The following is a 16,919-nucleotide window of genomic DNA, read 5'->3' as shown; positions in this document are numbered from 1 at the left end:
CCCGCCTGCGCCTGCGTGAGCGTGCCGCCGGGCCCACGCAAACTACAGCTCCCGGCGCTGCTCCGGCGATGCACTTCACTAGAGCCGACGGCCAGGCGTCTTCCTCCAGGGCGCGCGCGGGGGGCGGGGCGCGGCGGAGGGAAGCTGATCCAGGAGAGAACTTCCGGAACAGACCGCCCCCGCCCCCGCCTTTGAAATTTTGGCCTGGTGCCCTCGCGAGAAGTGAGCCTCTGCGTTTCCGGAAAAGCCAGAGGCGGACGCTCGGCCTGTTTGGCCCTTAATCAATGTGCTTCCGGCCGCTTTTTGGTTTTTGTCATTATTTTCTTCTTTGCCTACGTGTAACCTAGTAAAGGAGGAGGGCCTGCTGCCACACTATTTCACAGGCAAAGGTAACCTTGTGATGAATTCACGCCAAAAGCAGTTTTCGCTGGTCTTTGCTCGTCTAACGCGCGGTGGGCTGGCTGTGCGCCTACACGAAGTGCAAACTCAGAAAGCTCTACTGTTTTCTTAGTCGCCACCGCAGGGTGCCCCGTAGATGCTGACGCCGCACCGCAGGGTGCCGGCGTGTTCCCGCCCGGCTTTGTGACTGTTTAACACAAGCCATCTCAGATGGTCAAGGAAGTCGAATGACGTTCCGTTTGTAACAGCCCGTGTAATAGATGCAACAAACTACCACTGGTTAAAGTAAACTTAAAACACTCTTTACTAAAGATTGGGCTCCCCAAAATTGTTTTGCTAGTTACTTCAAAAATATACTTTCTGTAAATCAAGGTTTTGGTTTTGCTTTTTTTTTTTTCTTTTTTTTCGTTACGGTTGAGGAAATCAAACCCCAAGACTTACAAGATCACACAACTATTTAAGATGCCTTAGAAGGACCCAAATGCTCTTCCTCCTTTATGATAGTCCTTGGCTTGAAAGCTTGCCCAGAACTCTTGCCCAGAACATATTTTTCAAATGTGAGATAGTCACTATATTCTCTACTTTTTGTGCCTATATTTTATTCTTATGTTTTTATTCTAATGTAGTATCACATTGCTTACTGGCTGAATAAATGAGCCTTTCCACACTCAAATCTTAACTAGCTTTTAAATTAAGGTTATATAAATATTCACCTGTGGACCAGGTAATTCTCAGTGCCCACTAGGCTTGAAGGATTCTCAAAATCCATCACAAGGTGGAAGTAATAGAGGGGAGGAACTTCCAACTTCTCTTCTGCCAGACAGTGAGAAGTTCAGCTTCATTCAGCTGTTGCATCTTCAAGTATTACTGTGGAGAATAAGACTAAGAGCTCCCATACAGGGGTTTAGCCACCAATTATGCATCTGATACAATCCATTATGCCATCATAGGAGGCAGGAGAGCACTATAAAATAATGGTTAAGGGGCCATGCTTTGGAGTCTGGCGGGCCTGGAATCAAATCCTATCTTGATCACTCACCCTCTCAGAAACTGTCTTCTCATCTGGAAAGGGGGGATGTAATAAGGATACAGTTGGCCACCCTATCTGCGGGTTTCTTTCACATCTGCAGATTCAACCAGCCAAGGATAGAAGATTCAGGGGAAAAAAAATTACAGAAATTTCCAAAAAGCAAAACTTCAATTTGCTGTGCACCCACAACTATTTACATTGTATTTGCAGTTATTTACATAGTGTTTACATTGTATTAAGTATCATAAGTAATCCAGAGATCATTTAAAGCATATGGAAGATAGGGGTAGGTTATAAGCATCCTATATCATTTTACAGGAGGGACTTGAGCATTGAAGAATTTTGGTATCCATGGGGGTCCTGGAACCAAGCCCCTACAGGTACCAGAGGACAGCTGTGTCTACTTCATAGGATTGTCAAGAATATTAAAAGAATATATGTAAAAAACCAGCATAGTATCTACCATGTGGTAAAAAGTTAAAGAGGAAGGGTTTTCAATTTTTTAAATCACTTTACTTAGCTATGACTGACCTCATACAGAAAGCTATCTATATTTAGTACATATAACTTAAAGAGTTTAGAGGTACGTATTCACCCATGAAGCCATCTTCACAATCTATACCATGAACATACCCATCAAGGTGCTTTCGTTTTTATGACTTCAGCTGCTGATGAACTCACTTTGCTGGAAGTCCAGCTCTATAGGTCATGTCAAATGGTTTTACAAGATACAAAGTAATACTATGTCACTCTCACGTTATTTGGTAAGATTGTTAACATAGCTGATCTGGAATGAAAGATGTTCAGAGGGATGAGAACTTTTCACTGCTGTAAGAGTGGTAGCAGGGACTGTTCTGTCCAGAAAGGACAAGATTACAGGCCTGGCCGAGGGATGGTCCCCATGCCTGTGTCATCCAGGCTAGGAAGGGTGACTTGCAGGGTAGGGAGGTACACTGAGGGGTGTCTGAACAAAAAATACTGCAAACCATATCAGTAAACAAAGAATGCTGAAACCACAAAGTCATCAGCGGCTGCTGCCACCCCCTAGTGAAGACAAGCCTGCAGCCCAGCCTCTGCAGCCACTCACAATGGTGCACTCTGAGGGGACACAGAATAATAAAGGAAAAGATACTGGCCCTAGATAGCTAGGTGCTTGTCAAAGGAATGAATTCAGTGAGCCCAACCGTTTGCTTCCTCCCATACATAGAAAAGCACTAAATTATTTAATTTGTGATGCTTTTTTTTTTTTTAGATAACAAGTAATCTTGCTGTTCCAACTACCTGGTCTTTGTTGTAAATCTCCTATATGTTCTAGCTCCTCCCCTTCCTCTTTGGAGCAGTCCCTCAGAGCAATCTGAGAGGCTATCATCCTGGATCAAGTCCTCCCACCAAATAAAACATAACTCTCAACTTTTAGGCTGCACATTTATTTCAGTGCATGCATCCAGCCTTGAGGCAAAGGCAAGAAAAGCCACAGCCCTCTTTACCTGTGGGAAAGAGAGAGTTCCTCACCAAGGCCCCAGATCTCAGATTTCTAGAATTTACCTCAGTAAGAAAGTTTCTAACAACGTTGGTTGCTGAAAGACACATTTTTTTAATCTTGTCATTTTAATACAGATAGAACTGTTGGATTTACAGCATGAATGTGTTGGACTTACAGCAAAAGTTCATGGAAACCTGGAATCGGAACAATGGAGTATCACATGTGCTACCTTCTAGAAGGTATGAGCAATAGTGTCAAGCAGTAAATAAAAGCGAATTCTAGCTTGAATCTCTGCTGTGATCATAGCAGAGCAATACAATGATAGGTGAGACTTTCGTGTAATTGATGTTCTAAAAGCATTCTATAGGATTTTATCACACATTTTTAAAACAGCACGTTTACCCTTCACAAGATTACTGATCCCAGGGAAGGGGCCATCAAAAGGAATTTCTCCATTTCAACTAGAATGTGTAATTTATTCATGTAAAATTGTTCATATATTCTCCTATAGTCCTGATTTCTGTAAGGTCAGTAATAATATCAACACTTCCATTTCTGATTTTAGTAATTGAGTCTTCCTTCTTTCCTTTTTCTTTGTTAGGCCAGTTAAAGTTTTTTCAATTTTGTTATCTTTTCAAAAACCAATTTTTGATATAATAGATTCTATTTTTCTATTATTTGTTTCATATATCTCTACTCTAATCATTGTTATTTCCTTCCTTCTGCTGGCTTTAGGCTCAATTTGCTCTTCTTTTTCTGGTTCTTTAAGGTGTAAAGTTAGGTTGTTGATTTAAGATCTTCCTTCTTTTTGAATACAGGCATTTACAGCCATAAATGTCCCTCTGAACACTTTCACTGCATCCCATAAGTTTTATATCTGTCTTTTATTTGGAAAGTTTAATCTGGTTAAATTTAAAGTAATTACTGCAAATGACAAATTTCTGCCATTTGGTTGTTTTTTCCTAAGTGTCATCTTTTTTATTCCTTGATTTCTCCATTACTGTCATCTTTTGTACTTATCTTTTAATATACCATTTTGTTTCCCTTCCCATTAATTTTTGTATATATTTTTTATTTATTTTCTTTGTGGTTACCTTTGAGATTACAATTAGTACCTTAAATTTATAACAACCTTGTTTGAATTAGTATCAACTTAGATTCAATAGTATACAAAACCTATACTCCTATACATTTACATTCCTCCCCCTTTATGTATTGTTGTAACAAGTTACGTCTTTATACATTGTCCGCTCATTAACATACCTTTATGATTATTTTATGCATCTATTAAATTATATAGGAAGAAAGAGGAGTTACAAAAATATAATACTATTGATTTTTATGCTTACATAGTTACCTTTAGCAGTGTCCTTTATTTCCTCATTGGCTTCAGTTTACTGTCTAGTGTTTTTTCATTTCAGCATAAAGGACTCCCTTCACCCTTCCAGCAGAGCAGACCTACTTTATTTATCTGGAAATATCTTAACTTCTCTTTCATTTTTGCTAATAGTTTTGATGGGTATAGAATTCTTGGTTGCCAGTTATCATCCCATTGCCTTTTGGCCTCCGTGGTTTCTGTTGAGAAACTGGCTGTGAATCTCACTGACAGTCCCTGTGTGGGACAGTTTGCTTCTCTCTTGGTACTTCCGTGATTCTCTCTTTGTCTTTGAACAGCTTGACTATAATGTGCCTTGGTGTGGATCTCTTTTGAGTTTCCCTGTTTGGAGTTCATCGTGGAGCTTCTTGGATGTGTTGCTTCCTATCTTTTGTCAAGTTTGGGAGGTTTTTTTACCATTATTTCCTCAAATGCTCCTGCTGCTTTCCCTCATTTCTTTCTGGGACTCCCATCATGCATATGTTGGTATCCTTAATAATGTCCCACAGGTCCCCTGGGCTCCATTTTTTTTTTTCCTTCCCTCTTTTTTTCTCTTCTGTTCCTCAGACTTGATCATTTCAATTGCCCTAAACTGCTGTTGAGCACCTGTAGTGAATTTCAGTTCATTTCAGTTATACTTTTCAGCTCCAAAACTTCTATTTGGTTCATTTCTTATCATTTCAGTCTCTCTCCTGATATTCTTTATTTGTTGAGACATTGTTTTCCTGGCTTCCTTTAGTTCTTTGTTCATATTTTCCTTCAATTATTTCAACATATTTAAAATAGCTTATTTAATGCATTTGTCTAATAAGTCCCATGTTTGTGCTTCCTCGGGGACATCTTCTGTTAATTTCTTTTTTCCTTTAAATGCCACATTTTCATGTTCCTTTGCATGCCTCCTAACTTTTTGTTGAGTATTATAATGTGGCAACTCCAGAAATGGGATTCTCTCTCCCACCCCTAACCCCCAGGATTTTCTGTTTGCTGCGGGCTGCAGTTGTTTATTTGTTTAGTGACTTTTAAAAACTATTTTTTTAAAGGCTGCTGTATTCTTCATCATGTGATCTCTGAGGTCTCTGTTCCTTTAGCTTATTGCTTAGCTAGTGGTTTGATTGACATTTTCTTAAGTGTCTGGAGGGAAAAACAGGATAAAAAAAGAAAGAGAGAGAGAAGAAGAAAAGAAAACAGTACCCTCCAGTTCTTTGCAGACTGGCTCTGGGTTGGGGCAGCCCTCTTCTGTCAGACAGACCGTTCGCAACTCTGCCTTGTCCTCCACTCCCTGCGGCCGATCAGCTGAAAGGCCAGCACGATGCGAACGCTTGTGGCATTTTCAAGTCTTTTCTGAGCATCAGTCCTGCCTTAGGCATGTATGCAACTTCCTACGTGCCCCAGCTTACACAGAGAAGAATTTCTCCTTGGCCAGCAAACAGCTCAGCCAATGAGAAACCCACAACTCAGACACTGAAAAACTGCCGCACTGCTGCCTCCCAGTTTCCTCCAGAGGACTCTTATAATAGCCTCTTCTCCTCTATAAAAGAGTCTTCCTCAACCTAAATTAAATCAGTTACAGTCTTGTGAATCCATAAAACTGACTTAATAGTCCTTGCTTACCTCATAGCATTATTGTAAGATCATATGTACGTAACAACAAATTTGTAACTAAAATCTCTCCATATAAATGTAAGTAAAGGCTATAAATAGCTCAGGTTGAGAAGTTACCTTAAAATAGCTACAGAAACTGAATATTTTATTCTCCCTTATAATTAAGAGAGTCACTAAAACCACAATAAAATTTTAAATTTGGGTTTACTAAAAAAAAAAAAGAATTTTCCTCAGATGTGGTACATATATACAATGGAACACTACTCACCCATAAAAAAGAATAAAATAATGCCATTTGCAGCAACATGGATGGACCTGGAGATCATTATTCTAAGTGAAGTGGGCCAGAAAGGGAAAGAAAAATGCCATATGATAATCACTTATATGTGGAATCTAAAAAAAAAAAAAATGACAAACTACTTATTACTTATAACTTAGGCGATTGATTTCTTGAATATGTGTAAGCACATTTGACAGTCTTTTATGATTGGATTACCACATTCTGTTGATTCTTATTTTGTGGTTGGCTTTTTCCTTTGATAACTATGTAAGTTTAAAAAGCTAAAGCTCTAATATGTTCTTAGAAACAATGATCAGTATATATATGTAAACTAAAGAAAAAAGGTGCAGTATATTGTATATATGTATTTACATGCAATATAATGTATATGTGCAGTTAAACTGTTAATAATTCTACCTAATAAAACTGAAAAAGGTAAAAAATTAAATTAAAAAAAAAAGAATCTTTCTCTCCTTTGTTCTCAGACTTGCCTGTGCTTCTTAATAGACTGCATGTCCTTAACAGCAATTCCTTACTGTTCCTGAACAAACCTGTTTTATCAATTAAATAACTGGCTGCTTTATTGTCTGTGGTCAACAAGTTAAAATACCATAAAGATCTCCTACCTTGCTTCAGTGGCCTTTCTCCTGGTCATGAGATAGGATGGGACCTGGGACCCTCTACTGGAGGGCTTGCACCTGGACAAATGTCTCCTCGAGCAACAGAATACAAAGAAACTACAAGGGACTGAAAGTAACTGCACACATGCACACTTGGGCAATTAAGAACAATAAGGTACAAAAAAGCCACAAACCAACTGCCATTTCTGAGGTGTCAGGAGCAAAAGCCTAGGACTGCGCATGATGCCTACACACGGCACCACCAAGCAGCAGGCAGACACCTAAGTTATGCATCCTGCCCTGCCCTGACTGCATTTAAGGAACCAGTAAAGAAATCATGGCCCTGAGGTCCCTTTCATGCTGTTTCAGTGGAGGGTTTGAATTAGAATATGTTTCAAAGGGAAAGGAAAAACCCTCTATATGCAAGAGAAGCCCCAAGAAAGACCCCAGGTAAGGAGCTGTAAATTGTTAAGGTCTCAGGTTAGTTGGAATGAGGAAAGTGTTGAGCAAAAGTGACCCTAACATCAGCATTTAGGAGTTAAATCATCCATTCAATGAGATCCCATCCAAAGAAACCATCAGTTTTGTATGGGGTGCATGTTTTGAGCTATGTTCTTGCTAAATAACTTTTCTTCAGTCCTCTGGTTAAGACAACCTGTTTAGAACCTGCCATTTGATTCTCCTTGAAAATATATGATGCATATATTAACTCCAGGAAAGCATTTTGAGTTCTGTTAGGTGGAGCAGATGTGCTCATTTGATCTTCAGCTGGAGGTTCAGAGTTCACTATTCTGTAGTTGACAGTTCATTCAAAACAAAACAATTCACAAGTCACGTTTACTTGTTCTCACTCCCATGTGCTGCAGCAGGATTCCCAATGAGGCCTTCCCTGAATTTCTGGCCCCATCCATTTCTATTGATCGAAGAGTCCAAGGACCTGAGTTGGTAACACACATCTGCTAGTTGGCTGTAATCCTTTGACTATCTTCTAGGTTCTGATAAGGTAGTTTCTGGCAGTTTTTGTCAGGTTTTAAAAAATGTTTTGGGGGAGGGATGGACCTTGCAGCTCCCCATGTAACTAAGCAGGACCCAAGGCGCCTTCCCTGGACAGACCCCTCCCCGGTATCCTCTGCTATATCTCCTCTTTGCGGGACCCAGATAACAGTATCTGATGCACGTTTCCGGAGTTGTTTTACAGATGCTAAAACCCCCCACAAACGGAGGATGTTAACTACTTGATGAACAAGAGCACACGGCCCCCAGGCCTCCAAGAACCTAAGGACTGATATTGTTGACCCTGTGACTCCACTCTGTTACCCCACCATCAACCAATCAGAGAATTGTGCAGTTGTGCACCGGCTGATCACATACCTGACCCACCTCCTCACCTGGCCTTTAAAAATGCTTTCCTGAGAGCCACCTGGGAGTTAAGGCTTTGGGAGCACTAATTGTCCAGGGCTACCTGTGGGTGCCTTACAAGAAACGCTGCACTTTGCGTCACCACAACCTGGTGTTAGCAGCTCAGCTTTACTGCCTGTGGGCGCGTAGGCCCAAGTTTGGTTCTGTTAACACCCACCGTACCATTTTTGCTGTTGTCACCTAAGCTGATTCTATACAAGCCCTAAGCCAGGTAGAAATGATGAAGTGGGGGATTTGTAAAGTCCCCAGCCGTTATCCCCTGGGAATTAAACAGTAGAGTCAAGATCCCAATCCATAGCCTTTCTACACCTTTTTCTTCCCATTTTGCACAGTATTGGGGAGTTTTATTATCTCCCATTCCCTGACCCCTGCCCAAGGAACCTCCAGCCCCTTCTCTGGAAAAGCAGACACAGATTTCGAACCACTCGGGAACGCTACGGAACATCACCGTACCCTCCTGCTTCCCCAGTCCTCCCGAAATCTGCCTTTCTCGCTCCAAAGCTCCCCTGCTCCTCAGATAAATGGCAGCACCGTCCAGCCACTTGTCCCAGCTCCAACGCTGGAGTCACCCTCATTGGACCAATCCCTCCTGAAAGCAGAAACCGGGAAAGTCCAGAGCCCGGGCCTGATCCAGGAAGAGCCAGCGGTCCCCGGCGCGGGGTGCGGCCCCGCCCAGGGCGGCGCGGGGAGCGGCCCCGGAGAACCGGGAGCGGAACGCGGGGCGAACGCGGAAGCGCGAGGAGCCCGGAGCCGCCGCAGCAGCAGCCCCAGCGCCCCGACGCCCGGAGCGGGCCGCGTCCTCCGCCAGGTGTGTGGGCGGCCGACCTGGGCCCGGCGGTGCCGCCGAGGGTCCCGGCTGTGCTGCCGGGGGCGGGGGCGGGGGGGCCGCGCCGACTGCCCGCGGGGGCGGGGTGGGCCCTGCGCTGCGGTTCCGTCCTCGCGGCCGCCGGGCCTGGAGGCGCGCCCCCCCCCGCCGCCCCCGCCCCCGCCCCCGCCCCCGCCCAACGTCCCCCGCGACGCCCCCGCCCAACTTCCCCCCCCGCCCCTCCCCCCGCGCGCCCCGCCCCCAGCGCCCCACCGGTGCCGCCGCGCGCGCTCCTGCGGGGACGTGGACGCGCCCTCGCGCGGGTCGCGGGCCCAGGTGGCAGGACTCGGGGGCAGCCCGGGTCTCCCGGTGCGTCCCGAGCTCGCGACAATGAGCAGAGGCGATAAAACTTAAGTGTTTCTTGTTTCCAACATGCTGTGCAGCCTGGCCGCCTTCTGAGTTAGATTTCAAAGGAAAAAACGTGCAAAATGCAGTTATTTCCGTGAGTCCTCAGAGAATGTAACCCGACCTGGGGAGTGACCGGAGCTCCTGAGGGAAAACTGAGGCAGGTGCGTGCTGAATCCAGGTCTGGAAACCGGAGTGAGCGAGTGCGGCCTGTGCGGACGCGGGCCTCGCGGGGCCCTCACCTGAGGGCTCACCTGGGGCCTCACCCAGGGCCCCAACGGGGGGGGGGGTGTGGCCCTCACCGGGACTCACTCGGAGTCCAACCCGGGGCCTCAGCGGGGCCCCACCCAGGCCTCACCTGGGGTGAGAAGGACCCAAAGTCTCCGCCCCAGGAAGGCGGGCTCGACCTGTGGATGAGGACTAACCCTAACGGAAAAACACTGCGCACGGCGCCCTAATGAAGGGGGGAGCGCACCCCGGACACCCGCACAGAGTCTTTCTTCGTGTGTGATGTGAGCACTTACCAGTGAGCACTGAGAGGGGGCCCCACCTGTGTGCCTAGAGGAGGCGCAACACCTAAGTAGGCGGCCTTTGCTTCCCCAGGGGTTTGATGGTCCCATTAGGTGCGGTATTGAGGCCCTTTGAGTCCAAATATGCAAATAGTGTCAAATACGAGGAGAGAGACTGTGTGCACTCACTGTGGAGAAGTGATCAGAGGCCTAGAGCAGCAGAAGCGGGGAGACAGTCAGGGCTCTGCTGCTGGGGGGTCGGGGGGGTGGGGACGCAGGGACGGGGAAAGTGCCTGGATTCCAGGGGCAGGATGCATAGGTGCACAGGTGCGGTCAGGGCTGGACCGCACCCCAGCGGACAGGGGCCACCATCCGCCAGGAGGCGCGCGTGGGGACGCGTCAGACAGACGTTCTGCCCTAAATTGGGGGTTGTCTGCAGACAGACGCATTTAGGGCCCCGAGTTGTGGGCACAACTGCCCAGCAAAGGTGAAAGGGAACTGGGGCCAGGGGAACCGCGGTCAAGGGCAGGTGCGGCTGAGGAGGCCGGTTGAGGAAGGCCACCTGCTCGCTGACCCTCAATCCTGTGGGACCTGTGAACCCCTCGCAAAGCACCAGCTCACTGTGGGCAAGCTCTTAGAGATGACTCCAGGTTAAAACCCACAAACGGCTACTGTAAATTGAACCCAGTATCTCACCATTTATTAGTTTGTTGTTAAACACACATCAAAGTTGTTTCAATTCAAAATACGCTTTTTTTTCTTAGAAGTATTTCTCTATATGTGGGAATGTATGATATGGTAAAATAAATTAACTTAAAATGTTTAAACATAAAATGTTTAAAAGTAAAAATAAAGGTATTGTTATTACTAACTGTTCAGTTTTTCTCCAGACTGGCTTAACAGAAACCCACTTAACTGATGAATCTCTTTGAATTTATAGAAGAATTATATATAAAAACCCATGGTTTTGAGACAGGAAGAGGGCAGGGCACAGCCATTCAAGGAATGCCACAGCAATTTGTTGGTGTCGCGATATCATGTACACATACACACCGTATGCGGCGAGAGCTGATGGCTACTCTGAAGCTTTATTAAGTTACACAGTCTTATATAGCAAAGAAGAATGACAAGGGAAATGGTTAACAGGCAGTGTCTGGCTCAAGGTCAGGAGACCCTTTATGTTTTGGTAAATCACGTTCGTGTTGGCACCAGCGAGCCTTAAGGCTTATCAGGGCGGAACGTGTGAGAAACAGCTGCTTCACAACATTCTTCTTGGACTCAGGCCTGTCTTGGGTTGCCCCCCTCTGGGGATCTTACCCCTCATTGGCTAGCCAGCCTTCTCACCTCTGAGTCTGCAGCTTTTTATAACTTGTTTACCATTCCAGCCCAAGGCTCGTTCCTTTGTTCCCACAGTCGGGGGCCTACACAATTCACATCAAAATGGTGAACGAGTCAACCTCCAGGAGGCCTTGAGGCTCAGGATGGTGGGAGATTTAACTTCTAGCAGATCTTGAGCGTCATTATACGCCCATTGTAATGTATCAGCGTGGTGGATAACATGCCCACAGGCACCATGGCAGTCCCAACGCTGGCCACAAAAGGTCCAAGAGGGAAAATCCTGGGAATCCCAGCCCCTAACCCCAGACTAGTTCGAATGGTCCTTCCACTTATTAGCACATGAAGCCACTGAGCCCATAAAAACTAGCAACACAGTGCCTCATGCACGCAGCCTCCCTCTCTCTGTCTCTCCCCCTTCCGAGACGGCCCACACTCTGTCTATGAAATGTGTACCTACTTTTACTCTAATCTGAGCACCCAACCCCCACACCTCGTGGCCTTTCTCTTGCCTTTCAATGTATCTGTCTGAATAAATCTACCTTTACTCAACTGTGGCTCGCTCTTGAACTCTTTCCTGTGCGAAGCCAAGGACCCACACCTGGCAGCATGTTCCAGGGGCTCAACCGAAGCCTGGGACACAGCCCATCTCAAGCCCCACATCCGTTTTCCTGCATCATCTTCACTATCACATAATGTTAATTTTTAATTTAGAAATAAGTGCTTCTGGGTCAGGGTATCACTCAGTGGAATGATGTGTGCTTAGCATGCACGAGAGTCTGGATTCAATCCCTAGTATCTCCATTAAAAGAAAAAAAAGAAAGAAAGAAATGCTTCTGTAGTCTTAAAAGATACCCATTTGTAAATGAAATCTCACATTTTCATAAGGATGTATATCATGAGCCTATGCAAAAGGATTTTGGGTGTTACAATATTAACCATAAAAATTAGAAACCAACATACATATTGCAAGCTTGGGTAATGTTCAGTTTTTGTGATTACTACATGATTGCGATGTCTTCTTTTAAAACAGTGCCTGACTGTCCTGCAGTTTGCCTGAGGGCATTCTAAATTCACTGTCAATTACATTCACTGAAAAGAGAATCCTTAAAAACTATGACTTGGAATTTTTTTTTTCCTACAGGATGACTGTGGGGATCTTTGCAAATTGTACCTTCTGTTTGAAACTCAAGCACTTACCTCGTCAACAGAAGAAAAAGCTACAAACTGACATCAAGGAAAATGGTGGAAATTTTTCCTTCTTATTAAGTGCACAGGTATCTGCAGGTTTTCTAAGAACCGTGTGATAAATGTTGTGCATTAAGGGAGTCGAGTCGTGGTTAAGACAAGCAGTAGAGAAAACTGGAGCAGGAGGGACTAAGGTCACTGAGAGGGAGGTGGACTTGGGGGGGCGAGGAGGGAAGACCCCCCCAGGCCCATGCCCTCCCTGTTCCCTGGTGGGAGGACAGCCCTGTGTGCTCTGTGGAGCTAACCTTATTGGAGCACAGCCGCAGGCATAAAAGGAAATCATTTCAGACCGACCTGTTCTCAAAAGAGCAAGGTTACAGCGCACAGAGTTGCGGACTGCACTGTGTCTAGGCCCTCACAGTTACTGGCAGGACCCCATGCGGTGGCTCACGGGGGGGGGGGTGTGTGGAAAGGAAGCCTCACAGCCTCAGCGATCTTTGCAGCACAACTAGTACTGTTAGTTTTGTTCATTTAAGGCCCAAGGAAGCTCCCGTCTAAAATGAACTGACAGCTTAGGAATAGGAACTCACAGCTGGACGAAACCTTGACAGTAATTAAGGCCACCCTCCCCCAAACCACCTCATCATCAGAAGTGAGAACTGAAACTGGAAGTCGTGAGACCCCAGGCCAGCAGGCCCGGGGCCTGTCCCTGCCGGCCCCTCCCAGACCACAGCTGGGGTGTGTTCCGTGGAGCTCTGGCAGCTCCAGCTGGGGGCTGGGGGCTTCCCTGGGACTCAGGAGTTTGCTGTGAACATCAGAACTGGAATGTCGCGGTTTGCCCCCAGTTTAGGCAGAACTGTACGTGCTTCCCTCCAGGGCTCTCCTCACTTACCTGTCTCGGGGTTTCTGTGGGAGGATGAACAGTTCACACTTGTTACACCTCAGTTCATCTTCTGGGCCGAGCATGCCAACATGGTCTGCCACTTTTAAGACCGTGAGTGCAGCCTTCTTGTAAGCTGTTTTCCAATGTGCATAAATCCTGAGCTGCGCAGACAGCTACTCAAGCAAAAGAGCCAGTCAGATATGTGACAGTGAGGAATGTCTTTCGGATAACTCAGCACGTGCGTCTGCTGGGCTGTGTCTGCGCTGGAACAGAGCTGTGTGCTCCTGTGTGTGATCTACACAGACAGCAGCCCCAGGTGGGCGGCCCAGACTGGTGCCTCTCGGGGGAGGAGCTGGGACCAGCAGTGGGGAGTGAGTAACTTTAGCGCTCTTGTTTTACCTTTTAGATATTCTCCAATGTGTGCATGTCGTATATTTACTCAAAAGTAAATTGGCAAAATTATTGGTGAACAGATTAAAATAAATATATAATGAATACCTTTTGAACGTCTTGATTCCATTCCTAAAGGAGTAATTAAATACATGTCTGAAGATGTGTAGATGAAGACATCCAACCCAGCATTGTTGACAGTCGTGGAAACTTGGGCACAACCCCTGGGCTGTGGTCCAGGAAGGGGCAGGGGGAGTCAGCCCCCAACACTGACAGATGGAGAGCAACCTGCCTTTACAGGCCTGGGTCCAATGACTTTAGACTTCAACTTTTACTTCTTATGATGCGGTGGTTAGTTGGTTAATCAGTCCTGGTACATCCATACCCATGTTCTTTTAAAACTCATTTTTTTTAACATTTATGTAACTAGAAATTGTATTAGTCATAAAAGTTTTAGAAATCTGAGAAAAATTATTACAAACAAGGTTGAAAATGACAAGTGCAAACAATTTATTTAAGTTTCGTTTTTGCTAATGCATGGTGGATTTATGTTTTCTTAGTGCACGCATGTCATCTTGGACAGCGCTGATGTTCTGAGCCAGTATCAGCTGAGCTCCATCCGAAAGAACCGTATCCATATTGCCAACCCAGACTTTGTATGGGACTCTATCAAAGACAGGAGACTCGTGGACGTAGGGAATTATGGTCCCAGGAAGTCACTGGACATCACACCAACTCCTCGTCAGAGGGCGAGCAGCGCTGGTAGGTACCTCGTATCATGCACTTACTGTATTACAGCTACTAGAACAGATATTTCGGTTCATCAGTGATACTGTGGACAAAGGATTGTCCAGAAATACTATGAAGATAATTAGACTTTCTATCTCAGAAAATGGACAGCAAACTACTGAAGGACAAGCGACTACTTTAGCAGCAGAACTGGGTTTCTCAATATCTAGTCTGGTGTAGTTAGATGCAAAAGGACTACAAAAACCATGATAACCTCAGAAAACTTGATGTGTAATTTTTAAAAACCACACAAAAATCTTACTGGAATCCTACAAAGGTTACATTAGGTCAAATACAACAAATACTATGATGCAACTGGGCATTTATTAAACTCCACTTCAAAGCACAGGTTTTCACATTCTGTATACACTAAACATATCCAGTGAAGTCACTCTGGTCTTCCACTGACGTCTGATATATCTGGATGTAACAAATTAACTTTACAAGACTTTTTAACATGGATCCTTAGTATAAAACAGTGTACTTGTATGTAAACGGCGTAATGGGGAATCCAGGTAATGGGCTTCCGTCACCACTAGGTCATCCATTTTGTTACGTATTTTATTTTGAATGCTTAAGGGGTAGGGCAAACTGGTCAGTTTAAATCTGGATACATTACCTAAATCTCCCGATTACCCCCAGTGAATTATAGATGAAAGCTGATTTCATCTGGTCCCAAATAGCTATTGCTAATACTTTTTGTCTCCAAGAGAATTAAACAGACTAAGATCATTCGAATTCTTTCTACTCTGAGATGAGGACCAGACAAGCTTCACCGGCAACTTCGGATCTAAAGAAGGGTTAGTGCGGGTCCGAGCTTAGTGGAGAAGCTGCCTTGCTGGCTCAGCTGGTGAAGTGGGGTTGGGGGGAGGTTCTCCGTCATTGTGTCTGAAGTGACTCCTGTGTCCTGCGTCTCGTACAAGTCGCTGGACAACATGTCATGACTGGCTGGCTCTGAAAAATCATTAGAAGCAGATGGTTTGTGGAAAGAATCTGATCCCAGATTGTCAAGGAAAAGCATGTGTCCCACATTCAGGAGGAAGAGTTTTCCCCAGTTTGGTCAAGCTCTTCACAGGATGGAACCCAGGGCTGTTGTTAACAGGTTCGTCGTCCTTGCGTTTCTTTGAACCTGTGGGACGATAGCTAGAGCCTTAAACAGTTTACTTGGAAAAGAACCATCAACACCATCATTCATATAAGACACTAAGGCTGGTGCATCACATACAGCTTTTTCTACTCTGGAGGAAAATTTATCATTTCCAACAACTTTCTTTGCAATAATATTAACTGCAAACAAAAATGCAGAAGACATGTTGTATCTTCTGGGATTATTCTACTGTCAGATCCTTCAGGAAAGCAGACATCCAGCAAAGGGCTGGTAACATGATTAACCTGTTCTAGCCGAAATTCCATCCCTGTGGAGCCTCCACCAACGTCTGACACGTTCACCGTGAAGCCAGTTTCGCCGGGCACACAGCAGAGCATGGACGCATACTGGAGAGTTTTGCAAGCACTTAAAACATGAAATTTAACCCCAGTAACTTAGACAACGAGTTCCTTAAGACATTCCCCCAAACACCTGCCGTTCTTCTGGGACATGTCAGACTTCCTGTCACCCTCTCCCCTGTAATACTGTCTTCTCCTGCAGTGAGTTGTGAGACCCCAGGTGAAGGGGAGGATGGTTGGGCAGACTCGGTTCACATCAGCGGCAGCACACGTGAAGCCTGGACGGGGTGGCGGTGCATTGACATTGCCAGTGCTCCCAGTCCAAGACGGACGAGTCCAGGGAACTAACGAAATACAGCCCTGGCTGTTGGGTGATTGTGTGTGATTTTCTGCTATTTGATTTAGTCACATGTTGTGATATTCACTCCAACTTTTGCTGCACACTTTACCTGAGATGGTTGCTTGCAATGAGTTATATACAGTAGGTTTTCTGGTGAGACACCCAATCTTGCCCTAAAGCCGTTTCAGTTTTACCGGAACAAGCAAGTCCGGTTCCAAGAGCTGCCAAAATCTGAAGCTGGGCTGGAGTGGAGTCGCACTTCACCGTGTGGAACAGCTTTATCTGAGCGACCAACTGTGTTTCTTCAGTCTTTACCAGATCTCCCACAAAAAAGGCATTTTGGCTGTCAGGGTATGTTCACAAACACAGTTACTGATGACATTTCCAAGGCCTGTTCCTTCATCCAGCAGGCCAGCTGAGCCGCTCGCTCTCCTCTCAGCCATGTTGCACAAAGTCAAAGTCCTAAACCAGGAAAAACAAGAGACAGGCCAGTAGGCCTCGTGTCCAGGACAGAACGGACAAGCTAGGAGACGGGCCCCATCATCAGCTGGGTCCCTGAGGGGCTCGGCGGTGAGGCGTGAGGTTGGACTGCTCTCTCCCCGGCCTCTGGGTGGTTGTGTG

General features: G+C 45.5%; 1 protein-coding gene and 1 pseudogene across 5 annotated transcripts in view; one reads left to right on the top strand and one right to left on the bottom strand.

The window, feature by feature from the left end:
* The first annotated feature begins 8,816 nt into the window (after positions 1-8,816).
* PARP4 (poly(ADP-ribose) polymerase family member 4) overlaps positions 8,817-16,919 on the top strand; it is a 67,582-nt gene continuing 59,479 nt past the window's right edge. For 2 of the 5 annotated variants that reach the window (XR_004325825.1, XM_032496538.1), the window contains exons 1-4: positions 8,817-9,016; positions 9,457-9,582; positions 12,407-12,539; positions 14,284-14,485. Coding sequence is in view for 4 of the 5 variants with exons in the window: in XM_032496538.1 (XP_032352429.1) it covers positions 12,408-12,539; positions 14,284-14,485 (334 nt within the window). In the remaining variant the exon portion in view is untranslated. The remainder of the gene's footprint in view (positions 9,017-9,456; positions 9,583-12,406; positions 12,540-14,283; positions 14,486-16,919) is intronic. The other 3 variants (XM_032496539.1, XM_032496535.1, XM_032496536.1) reach the window with 3 other exon arrangements.
* LOC116668664 lies at positions 15,104-16,111 on the bottom strand (annotated as a pseudogene).

Source organism: Camelus ferus, chromosome 14 (assembly GCF_009834535.1).
Source record: "Camelus ferus isolate YT-003-E chromosome 14, BCGSAC_Cfer_1.0, whole genome shotgun sequence".
Lineage (NCBI taxonomy): Eukaryota > Metazoa > Chordata > Mammalia > Artiodactyla > Camelidae > Camelus > Camelus ferus.
Note: the sequence above shows the minus strand (reverse complement) of the source record. Positions and strands in the feature narration are given on the sequence as shown.